Raw genomic sequence first — 20428 nt, 5'->3', positions numbered from 1 at the left:
CGCACTGTCTCCCTCTCTCTGTGTCTCTCTCTCTCTCTCAAAAATAAACAGAAAAAACGGGGCGCCTGGGTGGCGCAGTCGGTTAAGCGTCCGACTTCAGCCAGGTCATGATCTCGCGGTCTGTGAGTTTGAGCCCCGCGTCAGGCTCTGGGCTGATGGCTCGGAGCCTGGAGCCTGTTTCCAATTCTGTGTGTCTCCCTCTCTCTCTGCCCCTTCCCCGTTCATGCTCTGTCTCTCTCTGTCCCAAAAATAAATAAAAAACGTTGAAAAATAAACAGAAAAAGAAAGAACATCCTTTTTTTCCCGGTTCTCTGTTCCCTAGGATTCTATGTACGAGAAGGTTAGCGCCCTCTCTAGCAGCGAGGGCCAGAAGTGCCTGAGAGAGGACGGGGTGTTCCTGGACACCTACTCAGCACGGCGCGGCCCCGAGCCTGCCGGCGAGGCCTCAGTAGACCACCTCCAGGAGATGGCCAGGATCCGCCTGTGTCTCAACAGGGCCTCTGACTTCCTCTCCGGGCTCCAGGAGGGCTCAGGCAGGTCTTCGTCCGCACCCCTCTCCACCCCAGGCCTAGAGAGCTCGTTCTGTGGGAATTCGGGAAGCAGAGCGATCCCGGTCTGGCCCGTGTCCCCTCCCTTCTGGATCGGTCAGCACACTGTGAGCTCCGGACGCCAGGGCCCGTGCTGTTCGCGCCTGGCTCCGGGTCCCGGACGAGTGAGCAGTGAGGACAGCGGGCCGCCGGGCCCTCACGCCTGTCTCGTTGTGCTCTGCAGAGGCGGCCGAGGACAAGCAGCACTACCTTCGGCAGGTGGAACGCTTCTGCAGGCAGGTCGAGAACGACTGGTACCGGGTGTACCTGGTGCGGAAACTCGCCAGCGAGCGGGGGATCGAGTTCGTGCAGCGCCTCTCCCGGCCGGGCCACCCGGCGCGGTGGGTGTTTCCCCAGGCGGTCTTAGCGCAGCAGGTGAGTGGCGCGGCCTCCCGTCCTGGCCTCGCCCCCCCACCCCCGCCGGTCCAGCCCGGTCCCGCCCGGTCCCCGGTGCCTCCCTGCAGCCAACCTGCCCAGGCTCGTGGTGGCGTTTCGGCGGCCTGCCCTGGGGGACAGGTGGGCGCGTGCGCTTCTGGTTTGTCACCTCCCTGCACAAAAAGCTTATTTGGGCCTCGCCTCTGATCCGGCGTGACGTGGGCAACGCAAAAGAACGAACGTGTGGCTTTTGCTCTTGCAAGTGAATAGTAACCAGCTAGCAGAAGCCTTTCTCTCCCGTGCGGGCAGGGACGGGAGGCAGGAGAAAGAGGGTAAAAAAGCTGTAGCAGTTTTGGCTCCGGGGCCCGTTCCCGGGGTGACAGAAGTGGCACTCGGCATGCTGGCTTTCCGTGTTACCTCCGCTGGGAGCCTGGCACGGGCATCCTAACGGCACTGTTGTCTGTGCTCCCAGCGGGGACAGAACACAGCGACACGGTCAGAGCTGCCGCTTCCTCCCCAGTCCTGCACCCACTCCCCCCTCCACTGCGCGAGGAGGCGGCCTGTCCCAGCACAGCAGGGGACCGTCCTGCCTGGGGCCGGACCTCTAACCATCGCCTGGGTCCTCTACCTGTCAGGGCGGTTCTTTGCTGACCGTGTCCCCACCGTGATGAACCCGTGTCCCTGGCCTTGCAGGAGGATCACTCAAGCCAGATGGACCGGTACCTGGTGCACGGTGACAAATACAAGTCCCTTCGTGACGCGGTGGGCAAAGCCGTCCTCGAGTGCAAGCCCCTGGCTATTGTGGCTGCTGTGAAGGTAGGACGGCCCTTCCTCCCTGCTTCCCTCGGTACCAAATGGCGCCCCAGAGCCGAGTCATGTGTCCACGGCCCCCGCATGCCCGGCCGAAACAGGAGGATGTTAGTAACTGAGTTAGGGGACAGATTTGCTTGACCTTGCTGACCTGCCCGGTAGGGGCCATCAGCAGCCCCTATGTGACAGGGCACATGTATATTTCCTGTGAGACCCTGCTTGAACATCACTTCCTCTGAGGTCACCCTGATGGGAGGTGCGCGGGCAGAACTGGGGACGATGCTCCTACCTGTGCACGGTCGTGACTCCCGTCGGTGCTGACGTGGCGCTCATTTCCTTAACGAGGCAGGGAGTTCATTCATAGAGTCACCTTCGAGCGGTTCTGGTCTTGCTTCCTCTTGGAGGCCCCGTGTACCTTGGGACTGTGCCAGGAAGCGAGGAAGTAAATACACAGACTCTCTCTGCTCTGGGGGGGAGGGGGGTTGTTCCAGGAACGGCGGGGTGCCCAGAAGGAGAACAGCGGTGCTCTCTCTTACGTGGGTGCCAAGCGGTCTGATAAACGCACTGAGCTGCATGGCGGAATGTCTATGAGCCGGGCGGCCTCAGAGTCCTTGGCCAGGGGCCGCCCTCGAGGTGCGGGGGGTGGCGGGCATCCAGGTCTCGGGAAAGGCTGTCCGCCTCCCCCTGGTTTAAGGCCAGAGTCAGCAGGACTCTGGGCCCCAGTCGGACGTGTGTAACTGAGCCTCACCGGCGTCCTCGCCTCTTCAGGTCTCCAGGAACCCCGGCCCTCAGCAGGCGGCCCACTTACTGTTAGCGCTTTTCAGAGAGGTCGCCACTTTGTACAGACTCCCTGATGCAAACCTCCATCCTAAGCCAGAGGTGAGTGTCCACACTCGGGACTGTGCTCACAGCCTCAAAGCCCAGAGGGACTTTTCTTGAATAGAAGTAAAAACCACAAGGGTGCCCGGGTGGCTCGGTTTGTTGAGCGTCCGACTTCGGCTCACGTCACGATCTCACGGCTCGCGAGTTCAAGCCCCGCGTCGGGCTCTGTGCCGCCAGCTCGGAGCCTGGAGCTGCTTCGGATTCTGTGCCTCCCTCTCTCTCTCTCTGCCCCTCCCCTGCTCACGCTCTGTCTCTGTCTCTCAAAAATAAATAAATACTTAAAAAAAAAAAGGAAGAAAAGTCAAGAATTAAGATACTGTTTACAAAGCAGAACATCAGAGTTAGCCCTGGGATGTGTGGTGCTGTGTCTGCAGATGGAAATTCTCTCATCTGGATAATCTCCCCTCAAACGGTGACAATCAACCGTATTTTCCTTCCTACTCGATATGTGTCTGGATCGAAGTGTGTGGCTAGCTTAAGGAGCCAGTGTTAGCCTTCACGTCATCGTCTTTGATATATTTTTCAACATGTTTTCTCGCCAGCAACGTGAGGCTCTCAACAGCTTCATCGAGGAGAGCGAGGTCCTTTCTCATCGGGATATCAAACTTTTCGCAACCTCCCTCGTGGCCGACACTCTGCCCTTGCTGAGCACGGGTGCCCGGGACAGCAGCCTCGAAGGCACGGTGGCAGAATTGGCCGTCCACGTGGCCATCCTCCTCCTGTGCGGACACAGCGAAGTCTTGGAACCCCTGAGGAATCTGGCCTTCTCCCCGGCCACTATGGCGGTAAGCCCGGGGGCTGGTTGTCACCACAGAGACCGAGGCCGTCCCTGGGCACCCGTAGAACCCGTGGTCGTCCTGCGGTCTCCTCTCTGCCTCTGTCTCACTTGACGCCTGAGCCCCCAGCGATGGCGAAGACCTTGCCCTGTGTCATCGCGCAGGGAGCCCTGTTCTGTTTTCCCCGGTGGAGAGCGTTGAAGCGGGCTGCAGAGTCCGCTTCCCAGCCCCAGGCGGTGGCAGCCGGCCACGCGCCCACGTTCCTGAAGCTTCTCTGCTCTCTTGGCTTTTCAGAGCGCTTTTCTTCCAACGATGCCGGAAGATTTGCTGGCTCAGGCTCAGAACTGGAAGGGTCTGGAAGGCGTGCACTGGTACAGTAAGTGTCAGTCCCCGCGATGTGACCCGGGGCCCACGCGCTTTGTGCCCGAAGGTCCCAGACACCTGGCCGGTTCCGCCATCGGTGCTTTCGCAGAGCGCGGCGCCTGCTGGCCTCGGACGGGGCGCGTCAGCCCCTTCCTGAGCACCCGGGGGAGGGCGTGCTGGGCACACTCTTCTCTCCCTGGGACATGAGCCACACCAGAGGCCCGGGCAAGGGTCAGCTCACGCCACAGCCCAGGTGCCGACCCAAAGAGAGTTCTTTTTTAAATACAGAAGCGGGGGTGCCTGGGTGGCTCAGTCGGTTAAGCGTCCGACTTCGGATCAGGTCATGATCTCACGGTTTGTGAGTTCGAGGCCCGCGTCGGGCTCTGTGCTGACAGCTCAGAGCCTGGAGCCTGATTCAGATTCTGTGTCTCCCTCTCTCTCTGCCCCTCCCCTGCTCACACTCTGTCTCTCTCCCTCTCAAAAATAAATAAACATTAAAAAAAATTTAAAAAATAAAAAAATAAATACAGAAGCAGGAGCCCAAACGATGGCACCTGTAATTCGTGTAAACTTTGCTGTTGCCTGAGTAAATCATCCTTTTAATTAATTAATTAATTTATTTATTTATTTATGTTTGAGAGAGAGAGTGAGCTGGGGAGGAGCAGAGAGAGAGGGAGAGAAAGAATCTTTTTTTTGTTTTTGTTTTTTTTTAACATTTATTTATTGAGAGACAGAGAAACACAGACTGTGAGTAGGGGAGGGGTAGACAGAGGGGGAGACACAGAATCCGAAGCAGGCTCCAGGCTCTGAGCTGTGAGCGCAGAGCCCTATGCGGGGCTCGAGCCCACAAACCTCGAGATCATGACCTGAGCCAACACCAAGAGTACGTCAAGAGTCGGACGCTTAACTGACTGAGCCACCCAAGCACCCTGAGAGAGAGAGAGAGAGAGAGAGAGAGAGAGAGAGAGAGAGAGAGAATTGTAAGCAGGCCCCATGCTTAGCACGGAGCCCAGCGTGGGGCTCAATCCCACAACCCTGGGATCCTGACCTGAGCTAAAATCAACAGTCGGACACTCAACCCCTACCGAGCCACCCAGCCGCCCCTATTTATTATTCTAAACAGACACAGCCAGGACTTGCCCAGCCCCCCCCCTCCTTTTTTTTTTCAGTTTATTTTTTTATTTTTTTATTTTTTAGTAATCTCCCAACGTGGGGCTCGAACCCACGATCCTGAGATCAAGAGTCCCACACTCTTCCCACTGAGCCAGCCAGGCATCCCCTGAGCAAAGAATCCTTTTGAACTGGGTTTAAAAAGTTGTTACGAAACACACTCCTCAGAAACAAAAAAGTTGAAAGAGAAAGGAAGGGTGGCTCCCGGGGTAGCCCGCGGCACGAGCCCGCGAAGGGAGCTTCTCTGCGTGTCCGATCAGGCCCACGCGTGTTTTCACTGACGTGCTCCGCGTCCTGCTGTGGCTGCGCCGGAGAGGAGAGTGTTGGCCTCCTCTCTTAACCTCGGGTCATGGGGTGGAAACTCAGCAGCCAACGTGTGTCCTGTTCTTTCAACAGTGTGTCCCAACGGTCACCCCTGCTCTGTGGGAGAGGTGAGTCGTGGTGTCCGGGGAGGGGGGCGGGGCCCAAAACGTCTGTTCCTGCAGATCTGAGGCCGGAGCGGCGGGCGTGGAGGAAAAGGTTGATGAGGGTCTCGACCTCTAGGAGAGCGCAGACCCTTTTGAAGGCTGTTGAAGGCGACCAAGGGCGCCGTGGGTCTCCACACGTAACCCTCTACTGGGGGGGCTGTGCTCAGGTGCGGAGCAGTGTTCCTGGCTCCGAGTCGCCGGATGCCAGCAGCACCCGTGTCCCCAGCGTGACAACCAAAAGTGTCTCCAGACGTTGCCAAAGTCCCTGTGGGAGGCAAGACTGCCGCTGGCCGTCCTTCCCGGCCACTGCCACACGGGACGCGTGACACGTGTCTTTCTGTAACAGCAAGGTGTTGGCTGGTCCGTAGTCTGGACTGCTAGCCCGGGGAGGAGATGTGGTGTAGACACCGAGGGACAGGAAGAAGACCCCCGGGATTATAAGCCCCGGGGGAGAGGGCTGCATGCGCCCCGTCTCTGCACCCCCCGCGGCACCCGGCCGGGGCTCTGCTTGCTCAGCAGCAGGCTGTTGAATTGAACAAGCAAACGACAGACCTGGAAGAGAGAACACGTCCTTCCCGGGACCGCTCTCGGCTCCGACGTTCCGTGCTCTGGGGCTTGAGGCTGGTCCGGCTGCAGTTCGCAGTATCCGGGAGCACACAATCTGATTTGGAAAAAAATGAGGTTGTGGAAGGAGCGAACCATATGTTTGTTTTTTTTTTTAAAATAAAAAAGTCCCAACAGAGTTGGGGAACTGGGTTTGGAGGCCGCGGCAGCGTTCCCGGCGCGAGATGACAGGGCCCGGGCGTGGGCAGTCGGGGCAGCAGGGAGGAGCCGTGAGCGCGTATCAGTCTGTCCTGCCCAAAGCCCCCGTGTCCTGGCGCACACCACGTGTGCACGGAGCACGCGCCCCGGGCCCCACGGCTCCGGGAGCCCCCCGCACGTGCCTGCCGTCCAGCGCGGTCCTCGGCCTCCCGCGTGGGCGTGTGCGCCTGCAGCGACAGTCGTCCACAACTGAGCGTGGCCCCGTCTGTGTGTGTCCTAGTGTGGCCGGCCGATGGAACAGAGCCGCTGTGTGGACTGCGGGGCTGTAATTGGCGGGATTAACCACAGACCTGAGGACGGGTTTCTTGCTGTCACGTAAGTAAGACGGGCATTTCGTTTCAAAGCGATCCGACTACGGGTTCTGGAGCCTGATTCTATTCCAGCGGGTAACTTAATACTGAATACAGTATTAATAACTTGTGCATTTGGGCCTGTCGGATCTCAATGCCAAGGTCCCTGTGGTCATGGAACAGTGCGGTGTCTGATCTGTCACTGGCTGACTGGCCTTTTTTTTTTTTTTTTTTTTTAATGTTTATTCTTAGAGAGAGAGCAGGGGAGGGGCAGAGAGAGGGAGACACAGAATCCAAAACAGACTCCAGGCTCCGAGCGGTCAGCACAGAACCTGACATGGGGCTCGAACCCACAAACCGCGAGATAATGACCTGAGCCGAAGTCGGACGCTCAATCGACTGAGCCCCCCAGGCGCCCCTGGGTTTCTGGGTTTTTTTGCAGAAATTTTGGTTTTTCAAAGATTTTATTCATTTTATCTTTTGAAAAGTGTATTTATTTATTTTGAGGGAGACAGAGACAGCATGAGAGGGGGAGGAGCAGAGAGAGAATCCCAAGCAGGCTCTGATCTGCCAGCACAGAGTCCAATGTGGGGCTCGGACATACGAACCGTGAGATCATGACCTGAGCCGAAGTCGGACGCTCAACTGACTGAGCCCCCCAGGCGCCCCTGACTGGCCTCTTCTCTGTAAATAAGGCCACACATGGATACGTACTTGCATTAACACCTGTTATTCAGATGTCTTCTGTTCGGGCCTGGGGCGTGGCCCCTGTACAGATATGCTTGCCATACGCAAGTGACCTGGTTAAAAGCGACAGTTAAATCTGCGAAGCCACAAAGTGGGCATTTTTCTATCTGAGCCCACGCCGTCTCACTTGGAGACTCTCAGCTGCCACCACTATTTGTGGGACGTGAAGGAGACAGAGTCCGTCTTATGAAACAGTCCTAGGCTGGTGTCCTGATCCCAGCCTTCTCTCCAGAGGAGTGTGGCTCTCCGTGCTCCCCCAGAGGGCAGCTGGGGCCCCTCTGTGGCCATCACATTTTCGCTAGTCTGCTGCCATTAGAGTTTAAAATATCCTAGCCTGTTATCGCCACAAACCGTCGGAACGTCCCAGAATCTCCAGTATTTTTGCAGCTGTCTGTCCTGCTGTGCCTGCCACCTGGGTGCGACATGAAATTCTTTGCCGGGCCTTCCATCCCATTTCTGATTTGGGGAAAAAGAGATCGGGGTGCACATGCCCCCGATGTCCACGTCACCTGTCCCTAGCCTACCTACCCCCCCCTTCAGTGGAAGGAGCAGGTGCAGACCCCTGTCTGGACACGCGGCTCGGGGGCAGCACAGGCGGCCGCTCGGGTCAGCCGCCTCGCGCTGAGAATGCCTCGGGCTGCCGGTCAGACGGGAAGGTGAGGCTTGGAAGGGGGACGCCCCGAGGCGAGTGGTCCCGGCGACGAGTACCATGGCACCGTTCTCTTCCAAATGCGAACCTCGTCTGCACGGCCCGAGAGTCCGAGGTGTGCCCCTGGGGCCGAGGAGAGATGACCGGCTTCAGTCTCTACCCTGTCTTCTCTCGTCCTCTCCAGAAACCACGCAGACAGAACGCAGACTGGCCACGTGCTGGGAGTCGCGCTGGGCAGACGCGAGACGGTGGTGTCCGACCGACAGCTGGCCCCCGCGGTCTTCCTGCTCCTACGACTGCTCACCCACCTGGCCATGCTCCTGGGGGCGGCCCAGAGTCCTGAGGTACAGCCCGCAAGCCTCACGTTCGGTCGCGAATTTGCAACGACCCGCGAGTCGTTTTGTCCAAAAAGTGCTGGCCACCTCCTGCGGGTCAGGAGTACGTATTTGTTGCCAAATCCACAAAGTAGCGTAAGGTTCACACCCCCCTCGTTTCCCTGCGGGCGGGGGGCCCTACCCATCAGGTTCCGTAAAATCCATTTTCTTTGTTTTCAATTTTTTGAGTGTTTGTTTATTTTTGAGAGAGAGAGACAGAGCATGAGCAGGGGAGGGGCAGAGAGAGGGAGACACAGAATCTGAAACAGGCTCCAGGCTCCCAGCCGTCAGCCCAGAGCCCGACGCGGGGCTCGAACTCACGGACCGCGAGATCATGACCTGAGCCGAAGTCGGCCGCTCAACCGACTGAGCCCCCCGGGCGCCCCAACGTGCAGTGTAGCTTTAACGAGCTAGGGATGAGGCTGTGGCCACGTGCTTGCACACGTGACCGTACAGACGTGTGCCCTAACGCGTGAGGGACACAGCGTGTTTTCAGCGAGCTGAGAGCAGGGCCGCGTGGGCCCGAGGTCACGCTGACGATGTCACAGGGTCACTTTCGCCGCCCCGCCACCTCTGTGTGCGCGGTGCTTCCGCCCCTCCCCAGCGCCCTCTGACTCGGCACCGGCCGTCCTTCCTGGGGGCGTGTGCCAGGCCCGCCGGCCCCCCGCAGACAAGATCTCGTGTCCCTCGCAGGCTGTGATAAACATCATCAAGCCTCCGGTGAGGGACCCCAGAGGGTTTCTGCAGCAGCACGTCCGGCAGGACCTGGAGCAGTTGACGAGGACGCTGGGCAGGAGCGCCGACGAGGCCATCAACGCCGTGCACCTCGTCCTGCGCAGCCTCCTGGGAAGGCAGCGCCACCCCTCCGGCCAGAGTGAGCTCGAGGGGCGAGGGGGGTGGCTGGTCACTCCTCACGACGCCGGGGACAGATAAGGGAAGCGGGGAGGGGTGTGGGGACGAGCGGAGGGAAGGGCGGCTCTTGTCTTTGCGCTTTCCCCGCCGGGTCAGCACGTGTGCACAGAGGCGTCACGTGTGTGCGCGCGTGCAGGGAGGCCGTGCGTCGTCCAGGACGGGCAGAGCGTCTGAGTCCCCACCGTCCAGAGACCAGTGTCTGCTCCTCTGTTGGGACTTGTCCTCTTTGGACCCCTGGCCTGTGTGGCCCCTTCTGCTTTTGCTATAAGGACACACAGTCCGGGGTTACCTGCCCGTGTTCCCGTGTCCACAGTTGGTCCCGTGGAAAAGGGGGCTACAGACCACTGTGGTCACTGAGCCAATGTTCCCACTTTAAAGACTGAAACCCGTGGAAAGGGAAGGTCTTCAAGGTGACACAGCAGAATGGCTATTTCTGAGTGGCGGCGTTGAGAGTCACTTTATTTTCTTTCTGTTTCTATCTTCACCACGATCCTGGGCTTGCTGGGAGCAGCAGGGACCGTTTTGAAACACTCAGGTTAATTTAGCAAGAAGTGCCCTGCATCCCCCCTCGTCCCCCTGCTGGAAGGGAGCGTGACTTTGGTCTTGCCTTTAGTCAGTGTTTACATAGCTGCTGTGGTTTCTTTTCCTTGGGTGACGTGTGTTTCCTTGTAGGAATTTTCCATTTCGATGCGAGGCTGTCGTCCAGAGAGTTCCGAAACAGCTGGGAGAAGGCCATGCAGACACTCATTCTCCCTGAGCTGGAGGTACGCGGCCTTGGCGGCCGGCTGGGAGCCCACGGGTGGGTGTCCTGGGAGCGTCCTGGGCACTTGGGCTGTGCGTCGTCCCTCGCCCAAGGGCTGTGGGGCCGCTGGCGGAACCCCAGGCACAGGTGTGGACCACCGGCCACTCTACCATTTTGCTGTCCCCGTGCCCTCCGTCCCGGAGGCCGGGCTGGCCGGTTGAGGAATTACTGTGAGTCCGGGAGGGGTAGATGGCTTTCTGTCCGCTACTTTTAATAGTGAGAACAGCAGGTAGGGAGACAGACTCGTGTGTAGATGCCCAGCAAAAATGCACGGGTAGTCATGGAGTCACTGCTCCTCTCAGATAAGAACAGTATTGGGAGTAGATACACCCAGAGGGAGATAAAAGCCCCCAAGTCAAAGGATGGGGATACAGGTCTCTGGGTCTCTCATCTGGGGAGACATGAGCCCACAGGCAAGGAACCTGAAAATCGTCGTGAAAGAGAACTTGGTCGCTTGCTAAACCGGGGAGGGCGGACGCCCGGCCTTGCCCGCTGGTGGGGCCCCCGTGTCGCGGTCTGTGTGAGCGGCCTCACCTCCAGAACCCTGTGCTGCTCTCGCACCCAGCATCAGCATCTGGAGAAAGCCCTGCTGACGGTCACCACTCAGATCAGCCAGGATGAGCGGATCAGCTCCAACCCCGTGGCCAGAATCGTGTACGGTGACCCCGGGGCCTTCCTGCCTCACCTGCCCCAGAAGAGTGTGGTCCACTGCTCTAAGATGTGGGCCTGCAGGAGGAGGGTCACGGTTGAGTATCTGCAGCACGTCGTGGAGCAGAATTCTGGCCAAGACACAGTGCCCATCCTCCGGAAGTTCCTGCAAAAGGTAAGGCTGCCCCTGAGTGACCACCTGCCCGTGTCCCTGCGGACTCGAAGGCCTGGCTGTTACTCAGTCACACGGGGCATGTAACCGACTCCCTCGGTGCTCTGCCTTTTTTTTTTTTTTAATGTTTATTTTATCTTTGAGAGAAGAGACACAGAGCGTGAGCGGGAGAGGGACAGAGAGAGAGGGAGAGGGAGAGGGAGACACAGAATCCGAAGCAGGCTCCAGGCTCTGAGCTGTCAGCACAGAGCCGGACGCGGGGCTCAAACCCATGAACCGGGAGATCAGGACCTGGGCCGAAGTCGGGCGCCTAACTGACTGAGCCCCCCGGGTGCCCCAGGGCTCTGCTTTCTTGCTGGACCACCTGTGGCAGGGACTCCAGGGGACGGTAGGTTCTTCATGCAGGTCAGGCCGTGAGGCGGTTTGAACCATAAAGTCACAGAGGAAATACACCGGTCGGAGTTGGCAGGAATCAGGAATCTGTAAAGAACGTGAGGGCCAGGATGTCATCTCCCCGGGTCACTCAGCAAGAAGGAGCAGAACTCAGGTCATCCCCGGGGGGTGCCCGTCCACCGTCCTGGCCCCGGTGCCGGGAGCGCTTGGCCATCAGTGAGGGTCTGTGGAAAGAAAAAGCTTTTTTCGTTGGGAACACGTAACCAGAATGAAACCAACTGACAAAAAGAGTCTGCCGTGTCCCAGACTCGGCCTCAGAAGGAAGAAAGGTGTTGGGGGTGGGGGGAAGGGAGCAGTGAAGTGTCGCGTCGGGCCGAGACCGGAAACAGGCCCCACTTGAGCCTCATGCCCCCTGAAACTTCGCCTTCTGTGGTAGCGTCTGTCTCCCCCTCCCCGCCGTGTACCAGTGTTGGCTGTCGGGACAAGTGCGACGACTGTCGGTCAGTGGGAGGGCAGGAGCCCAAGCAGGGAGGGTCTCCTGGGGCTCAGACGACACACGGGAGCGACGCCCAGCCTCTGCTCTTGGCAGATTCCTGCACAGCCAGCCCGTCGCCGGGGCCCAGGAGGCCGGTTTCTTTGCCGAGTGTTCGGCAGACACGTGTGACGTGTCAGCCCCGTGAAGGCAGGGACCGTGTCCCGCTGGCGTCTCCGTCCCTAGCGTGCAGGGTGTCCTGCCGGCAGGCGGTAGGCACTTGTGAAAGACGGAAACGGCCTTTTCCTGTTCCCGAGGAGCCCGGGGGGGGGGGGGGGGCGTCACGTAAAATGGCGCCTCGGCCGGCTCCGATGCCAACCCAGGTCCTGAGCCAGCCCCGGAGCCCGTGTCCCCGGGAACGTGGGACAGGTGAGCTCATGTGCGGCCTGGCGGCCTTCCCTCGGCAGGAGGCAGAGCTAAGGCTGGTAAAATCGCTGCCTGAGATCTTGGCCCTGCAGAGGGATCTGGTGAAGCAGTTCCAGAACGTCTCGGAAGCCGACCACCAGCCCATCCGAGCTTTTATCGGCAGTCACCACGAAGGTACGTCTCCGCTCCAGGAGGAGGTCAGCGCCAGCTGTGTTTGGGGGTTCACAGAGACCGCCGCAGCCAGCCCGGCGCTCGGGGCCTCCGTCCCCTCAGCCTTCAGTGCGGAGTAACGGGTGCCGTGAACCCCAAAAGCCCAGAAGAGGCTTGGCTGCGGCTGAAACTCGGCGTCCGCACTCCCACACGCTGGCGAGGCCGGAGACGCAAAGCCGGGCCCGTCCCCAAGAGCGCGCGACGGTGTTGGTCGGACCCGACCGGGTAGAGGTTTTCACGGGGCCCTTAGAAGGTGTTTTGTCGGACAGATGGGTTGAAGCAGTTACTCCGCAGGAGAATCCGTATCTTTCTGTCGACGTGGAACAAGCTGAGGCTGTCACTGCAGACCAGTGGTAGGTGCCACGCTCCCTGTCCCCCGCCTGACCCTGGTCCGTGAGTCTCTGGGCACAGGTGTCGGGGGCAAGGGAACTAACATACCACGAAAAAAGTAGCCCGTGGGTCATCTCGGATCTGTGCATGTGGACTCAGGAAGGAGCTGAGATTGTTTGAAACCGGTGGGCGCGTGAGGGCGGGGGGGACGGAGCGCGCAGAGCGTCCCCGGCTCCAGCTTGTCCCCACTTGGGAAGCGCCCGCGGGCTTGGGCGCCGGCCTGGAGGTGGCGGGAGCGGCGGCGCAGAGGTGAGCGGAGGCCTCTCTGCTGAGGGCTCCCCGTCCTCCCAAGGTGAAATCAAGCTGCCCGAAGAATACTGCGATGCCGACCTGGACGAGGACACCGACTTCGAGGTCATTCTGCCACGTCGCCGGGGCCGGGGCCTCTGCTCCACTGCCTTAGTCAGCTATTTGATCAGGCTGCACAACGAAATGGTCTACGCGGTGGGAGAGTTCTCCGGAGAAAACAACGGGTGAGCGCACGGCCGGCCGCGGGAGCCGGGTCTGAGATGGGGGTCGCAGGGTCGCGGGGGCCGCGGGGGCGGTCACACTTCCCTGCCTCGGCTGGGTGCACGGGCCCGGGCAGCGCGCTCGCCCGCCGGGACGGAGGGCGGGAGCCGGGAGCCCGCTCCGGGTGGGTCCCCGAGCGCCACGTCTGTGTGTCCCTCAGCTACACGGTCGATGCCTCCGAGGTCACGGACCTGCACGTCATCAGTTACGAAGTCGAGCGGGACCTCGTGCCCCTGATCCTCTCCAACTGCCAGTACAGGGTGGAGCAGGGCCAGGAGACCCTGCAGGAGTTCGACCTGGAGAAGATCCAGCGCCAGGTCACCAGCCGCTTCCTCCAGGGCAAACCCAGGCTCACGCTCAAGGTGCGGCTGCCCCCCCCCCGCAGGACTTGCCGGGCCGGCACGTCTGTTTTGTGAAAGTTGGCCTTGGCCTTGCATCCCAGCTGTTTCTGAGCGAGACGGGCACAGGGATGACCGTCCAGCCGTGCGGTGCCCCCAGAGGCCAGAACCTGGGTCCCCTGCGTACCTCTGGGCCTCTTCAGGTTCCCGTGGACTTGCTGGATTTCTCTGTGTCGTTAACGGCATCGCCTCCGCCCCTGACAGCCCCTGGCGGCCACCCGCTCCTTCACTCTCCACACACAGCCTGTCACCCGACACCACGGCACCTGTGTAACTGCCACAGGCCCACTGCTGCCTGCCCTCTGAGTCTTAGGCCACATTCCCAAACCACATCTGGCCCACGTCGCTCCCTGGTGACGGCCCTGAGGCCGACTGGTGTCCCTGTCCGTGTGGGGTAACGCCCACACTGCTTGTCGCAGCCCTTCTCCAGCCGGTTGATTCACACACCGAGCCGCCCTCCCTCCCTGAACACACTGTGCACCTCAACATCTCTCTTCTTTCACCTGGGCTGTTCTTGTCCCTGCCGGGTCCAGTCGGGGACACTGGTTCCGTGTGTGTGCTCCCTCACTGCCAGCGGTGAAGCCCTGACCCGTTGCACCCAGGGATGTCTTAACCCGCTCTGCTGTCCCGTTGTCTGTGCCCCGTAGTGGTTGGGGGAGTACAGGAACGGGAGGTCCCCGTGTACCTGCTCCCCCCAGTGGCCGGCAAGCCTGTAGTATTCTGCGTGTCGGCACCTGCTTGGCCATCGAGGCGAGGCCGGGTCCCTTGCCGTGTCACTGTTTCTGTAGACCGTGGGTCAAACACAGACCTCACACGGCAGCCAAGAGCGGCACACTTTGCCCGGCGACATGCTGAGGAGCACGGTCCCGCCGTTGAGTCACCGCTCAGGAATAGAGTTGTCGGGACAGAAACCTCCGCAGTGGATTCCATCTCCAAAGGCTGTTTTCTTTGTCAATTCAGGGACTCCCCACTCTGGTGCACAGACGTGACTGGAACTATGAGCATCTCTTTGCGGACATCAAGAGCAAAATGCCGCAGGTGATCACAGCACCCCGCCCCGCTCGCACGGTGCTTTTACCTGGTGGTGGTGGCTTCCTCTTGGGGAGGACCGCTCAGCCTTGCTGGGAGCACCGCCAGGTTTCAGCGGCCTCCCTGCATTCCCTGAGCCCACTGTTCTTTCCAGAAGGCCAGCAGGGCAGCAAATCAGCAAGAGTTCTCTTGTTGAAACCTCGTGGTAGTTTCTTAGTCATGATGTCAGACCACGCGTGCTGATGCAAAAGGTCCAGAGAACTTATCTATTCCCGCTCTTTGGACTTGTGTGTGTGTGTGTGTGAGCACGCGCACGGCGGTGCGAATATCCTCACAAGGTTGCTTGGAGGACTGTGAGTTCACGTCAATTTCTGTAAAGTGTCTGGGGCGCTGCTGCCACTTAGGAATCACCGAGCATTAACTGTCATTATTGGTAGGTCTCTCATCTTAAGGCCTTGGCCGTGAAGTAGGTAAGCCGGCTTGCCGGGTATGAGGCACAAGAAACCCCCAGCCACGGACCCCTGTCCCGCCTTTGATTTCCTAGAAACCCCTCCACAACGCGGCCATCAGCGCCATCTGCGGACAGCTGCAGTCCTACAGCGATGCCTGTGAGGCCCTGTCGCTCATAGAAGTCACTTTGGGGTTCCTGAGCACGGCTGGCGGCAACCCCAACATGTCTTTGAACGTGTACGTCCAGGACGTGCTGCGCATGGGCGAGCAGACAGCACTGGTTCTGAAGGTGGGTCTTGCTTGGGGCTCCGCTGCAGCCTAATCCACGCTGCCCTCCCCACTGCCTGCCGGGATTTGCGCCTCGAAGGGAGTCCCCACCTGGGCGACCTCCGGAAAGGGCAGGAGGTGAGAGTGGCATGTCAAGGCGAGGCCCAGCGCGACAGCCACCCTCTCGCCATGCGAAGGGGCTCTGAGATATGGCGGGGGAGGGGTGGCGCTTTGGAGGTGAGGCCAGCGGCTGGTGTACAGTTATGGGAAGAGAGGAGCCCGGGGCAGAAGTGCCGCCATGCCCGCCTGTTCCCTCCCGGCCCCGCCTCCAGCTTGGGGAGCCTGTCCCCGCCCAGCCCCGCCTCCAGCTTGGGGAGCCTGGCCCCGCCCAGCCCCGCCTCCTGCTTGGGGAGCCTGGCCCCGCCCAGCCCCGCCTCCTGCTTGGGGAGCCTGGCCCCGCCCAGCCCCGCCTCCTGCCCTGGAGCCTGGCCCCGCCCAGCCCCGCCTCCTGCCCTGGAGCCTGGCCCCGCCCGGCCCCGCCTCCTGCTTGGGGAGCCTGGCCCTCCCGGCCGGCCCCGCGTCCCGCTCAGGAACCTGTCGCTTTCAGGCCTTACATAGATGCCAGCTGAAGCACACGATCGCACTGTGGCAGCTCCTGTCGGCCCACCGGTCGGAACAGCTGCTCCGTCTGCACAAGGTGGGTGCAGCCCCACCCCGCTGGGCTGGGGGGCCGCTCTCTGTCCTCCCAGCCAGCCTCTTGCTGCCTCCCTTCTTCTCTATTCTAGGAGCCCTTCAGGGAAATCAGTGCCAGGTACAAAGTTGGTCTCAGCCCAGACAATGCCAAGTGCCTTCGCACTTTCCTGAACCAGACTGACCTCGACTCCTTCCTCCTGGAGCTTCATGAAATGATGATGCTGAAACTGAAAAGCCCCCAGGCCGAGGGCAACTTCAACCCAGAGTGGAGGTACGGGTTCGCTCGCGGGTGGGACCTGCACACACACGGGGTGCCCTGTGGTCTTTCCCGTGACCTTCTGCAGACGTGGAAGGAGCTCCCGTCTGACCTCTGAAGCCCGTGCCCTGCTGTTTTAACCTTTCCAGGCCCCCAGCAGATTGGCCCTTTGGCTTTGATCTCTGCTGGGTTTTTCTTTTTTTCTTTTAATGTTTAATTATTTCTGAGAGAGGAGAGAGAGGAGATAGAAAGGGAAGGAGGATCCAAAGCGGGCTCTGCACTTACAGCAGAGAACCAACCTACCAACCACAAGATCACAACCTGAGCCAAAGTCAGATGCTTAACCGACTGAGCCACACAGGCACCCCTGCTGGGCTTTTAAAAATAATTACTGAAGTCATATATTCTGGTTGTGACAAGTGTACTTATGTCAGAGATGTGCATTTTATTTTTAAATTTTTTTTGTTGAAATATACGGTGTTACATTTGTTTCTGGTTTGCAGTATAGTCATTGAACAATTTTATGCATTACTCAATGCTCATCATGGGAAGTGGACCCAATCTCCTTCACCTATTTCACCCATTCCCCACCCACCTGCCCCCTGGTAATGGTCAGTTAGTTCTCTATAGTTAAGAGTCTGTTTTTGGTTTGTCTTTCTTTTCTTCCCTTTGCTCATTTGTTTCTTAAATTCTACATTTGAGTGAAATCATGGTATTTTCTTTCTCTGACTTATTTCACTTATAATTATACTACCTAGCTCCATCCACGTCATTGCAAATGGCTAGATCTCAATCTTTTTTATGGCTAATATTCCAGTGTGTGTATACGTGTGGGTGTATATACCACATCTTCTTTATCCATTCAGCAGTTGATGGACATTTGGGCTCTTTCCATAGCTTGGTTGTTGTTGATAATGCTGCTGTAAACATTGGGGTTCATGTACCCCTTTGAATCTCTATTTTTGTATCCTTTGGATAAATAATAGTACTAAATAGTAATAAATAATTGCTGGATTTAGGGTAGTTCCATTTTTAACTTTTTTGAGGAAACTCCGTGCTGTTTTCCACAATGACTGCACTATTTTTCATTCCCACCAACAATGCGTGATGGTTCCTTTTTCTCCAAAAACCATAAAATTCCTAGGGGAAAACACTGGCAGTAGTTTTTCAACGTCAGCTGTAGAAATATTTTTCTAGCAACGTCTGCTCAGGCAAAGGGAACAAAACCAAAAATAAATTATTTGGACCACACCAAAATAAGAAGCTTTTGCACAGTGAAGGAAATCATCAACGAAACCAAAAAGCAACCCTACCAAATGGGAGAGGATGTTTACAAATGACATACCTTATAAGGGATTAGTACCCAAAATATATAAAGAACTTCTACAATTCCACACCAAAGAGGGAGGAGAGGGAGAGAGATGTGCATTTTAAATTTGATATAAAAAGTCACACCGATGTATAGTGTATGAGAATACCCAACGTCGGATATTACCCATCTTTTACATTTTTGCCAACCTAATGGCCAAAAATAGGTGTCTTGTTTTCACTCGTATTTTCCTGTTTAATAGTGAAGCTGCAAATTTCCTACTCATCTGCCATTTTTGTGTCTTTCTCTAGATTATCTCTTGGTATCTTTTAGGTTTCTTTTGGGCTATTTATCTTTTTCATAATCTTAAAAGATTTAAGATTAGGGGTACCTGGGTGGCTCAGTCAGTTGAGCGTCCGGCTTCGGCTCAGGTCATGATCTCACGGTTTGTGGGTTCGAGCCCCACACTGGGTTCTGTGCTGACAGCTCGGAGCCTGGAGCCTGCTTTGGATTCTGTGTCTCCCTCTCTCTGCCCCTCCCCCATTTGTGCACGCGCACTCTCTCTCACCCTCTCTCAAAAATAAACGTTAAATTTAAAAATATATATTTAAGATTAATCTTTAATTGTTACAGAACCTCTGCCTCAGTCTTCAATTTCAGAAAGCCAAATCTGACAGATTTTTTTTCTATAAAGACTAGAAAAACATACCAGAAGGGTCTTCCTTATCCCAAGGTTACAAAGCCCTCTGCCACATTCTCTTCTTGTGCTTTTATAGCTTTAGGTTGTACATCTGCTTTGTTGACCAGTTTATGTTTTACGTATGATGTGAGGTAGGGATTTGCCAGTCCTGTTTTCCTAAATAGATACTCCATTCCCACTTTTCCTCGCCAGCACACGTCATCGGTGCTGGTTTCTTCCATTACGCTGTCTGGCATATGCCTGCATACGTTTATATTCCTTGAACACATTCAACAAGTCTTTCCTACCTGGGAATTTTAGTACAGAGAACAAAAGATCCCTTTCCTGGAGAATTTACCGTCTTTGTTAATATAAAACATGAGATGGAATATAATCTTTTTTTGAATGGCAAGGCTTTGTATTTATGGAGCAGATCACATTACCAGAGTGCTTAAGGGGACGTGACCTGGCCATTAATTATCAAGGTCAGCTCTGTTCTGTGGTGTTCGTATACTTTAGTGTGGGAGGCGGCAGGCATGTGCTGGAGCCCCTGAACCCCGGCTTCTAGTCCCCGTTCTGTAGCTCGACTTCAGGATGACACCCCCCCCCCCCCCCCCCCAGCATTTCTGGTCTCAACAAGCACTTTGGTTCTATTGACTTGGAAATAGCAACGACCACTGACGGCATCTTTGCACCAAATGGGAGAGTGCGTGACCTTCTATCTCTTGTCCCTTGGTTTTTCAGCCTGAGAGACACTCTAGTAAGTTACATGGAAACCAAAGAGGGTGAAATTCCTCCTGAACTGGAATTTCAGTTCCCAGAGGAGATACTGCTGTGCAGCTGTGTCCCCGTGTGGAGAATGGCCGCTGAACTGAAGCGAGGTCGGCAGGTGAGGTAGAGTGCTCTGCTCCTGACGGGGGACAGCGGGCTCTTCCCTCGTCTGTCACCAGCCGCCGCCCGGGCCAGGGCGTACGAGGGCGGCTGCTGGCGTGGCTCGGAACTCAAGATCCCCGGGTGCCATGCCGCAGACAGCTGCGAGAGCCACGCTGTTCCAGGAACACGTGCACATTCCACATCGTTCCCATCGGATTATGGATACTTCCCGGTGGGAGGTGAGAACTGGAGACCCCGGGAAGCTGGGACAGATCACCTTTCGGTTGCGCGGGGTGCCAAGCAGGTGCTTCTCAGCTTCCTGGAACAGGAGCCATCTGTGCCTTCGGCTCGCCAGGTGGAGTACAGCACACGCCCACCCCGGCCCTTCTCACTGCAGGATGAGAAGGAGGGCAGACGGGGTTATTGACTTTGCTATTTTCTAAATTGTTCTGCACTCACAGAGGAGAATCCAGCTTGATCCTTTCTTCTGTTCCCTCCGACTCTGAGTATTGTGCAAATATTTCTAGGTTTCCAGAAAGGTCTGCAAAAGTGCCAGACCCTTTTTTGTGTCCTCCCAAACACAAGTCAGGGCATTCAGTGCCTTGAGGCCAAACCTCCGAGACCTCACCCGGCCCCCACGGAGAGTCACTGCTGAGCTTCAAGGGTCAGAGCCAAAAAGCTTTCACTGTGGAGAGCGCGGGGCCAAGTCGGGGGCACTTTTCGGGCATTCCTTCCTCTTTTACACAATGAAGAGACTGGAGTGATGGCCACATTTGCTTCTATTTCTAGAGGTTTTAAATTCCAAATGAAACTTGGTCAATACAAACTTGGATCAAAGGCATGGTTGCAGCATCTTTGTGGGAACTTTTAAACTGTCCGGGATCGTGCTAAATAAACGCGTCTTCCCTCTGAATCTATCTGGTCCTTCCTCCGAATCTCCGCCAAGGCATAAAAAACAGACTCAGAGAGAATATAGAACCAGCTAAGTTTCTGCAAAAGGAAAAAAAAGAGAATAGTCAACTCGATCTGATATGCCACGTTTCTTACTGTGAGGGAAGTGTCTCTTTTGCACAGTCTCCTTGGGTACTGGTGGCCTCTGGACTGACGCCTGCTCCCAGGTGGCTGGGCACCCATCGGCACTGAGATGACCTCTGACCAAGTCAGAGGTGACTGCTGTTTACAAGTCAGAGGCGAGTGTCTTCAATATACATTCTGAGTGAGTTAACG

The 20428-nt window shown here is 57.3% G+C and overlaps 1 protein-coding gene across 3 annotated transcripts in view; it reads left to right on the top strand.

Annotated features, from left to right (window-relative positions):
- Positions 1-20212, top strand: part of RNF213 (ring finger protein 213) — a 105141-nt gene extending 84929 nt beyond the window's left edge. For all 3 annotated transcript variants that reach the window (XM_058703593.1, XM_058703594.1, XM_058703592.1), the window contains 21 exons: positions 323-533; positions 772-962; positions 1656-1778; positions 2541-2651; positions 3197-3439; positions 3725-3806; positions 5360-5394; positions 6473-6567; positions 8123-8282; positions 9006-9186; positions 9897-9988; positions 10592-10849; positions 12179-12311; positions 12617-12700; positions 13030-13210; positions 13408-13609; positions 14606-14683; positions 15219-15413; positions 15999-16088; positions 16177-16355; positions 19073-20212. In XM_058703593.1, coding sequence (XP_058559576.1) covers positions 323-533; positions 772-962; positions 1656-1778; positions 2541-2651; positions 3197-3439; positions 3725-3806; positions 5360-5394; positions 6473-6567; positions 8123-8282; positions 9006-9186; positions 9897-9988; positions 10592-10849; positions 12179-12311; positions 12617-12700; positions 13030-13210; positions 13408-13609; positions 14606-14683; positions 15219-15413; positions 15999-16088; positions 16177-16355; positions 19073-19226 — 3078 coding nt within the window. In that variant the 3' untranslated portion in view covers positions 19227-20212. The remainder of the gene's footprint in view (positions 1-322; positions 534-771; positions 963-1655; positions 1779-2540; positions 2652-3196; positions 3440-3724; positions 3807-5359; positions 5395-6472; positions 6568-8122; positions 8283-9005; positions 9187-9896; positions 9989-10591; positions 10850-12178; positions 12312-12616; positions 12701-13029; positions 13211-13407; positions 13610-14605; positions 14684-15218; positions 15414-15998; positions 16089-16176; positions 16356-19072) is intronic.
- Positions 20213-20428: the final 216 nt, after the last annotated feature.

Source organism: Neofelis nebulosa, chromosome 16 (assembly GCF_028018385.1).
Source record: "Neofelis nebulosa isolate mNeoNeb1 chromosome 16, mNeoNeb1.pri, whole genome shotgun sequence".
NCBI classification, from domain to species: domain Eukaryota; kingdom Metazoa; phylum Chordata; class Mammalia; order Carnivora; family Felidae; genus Neofelis; species Neofelis nebulosa.
This window is presented reverse-complemented; position numbering and strand designations above follow the sequence as displayed.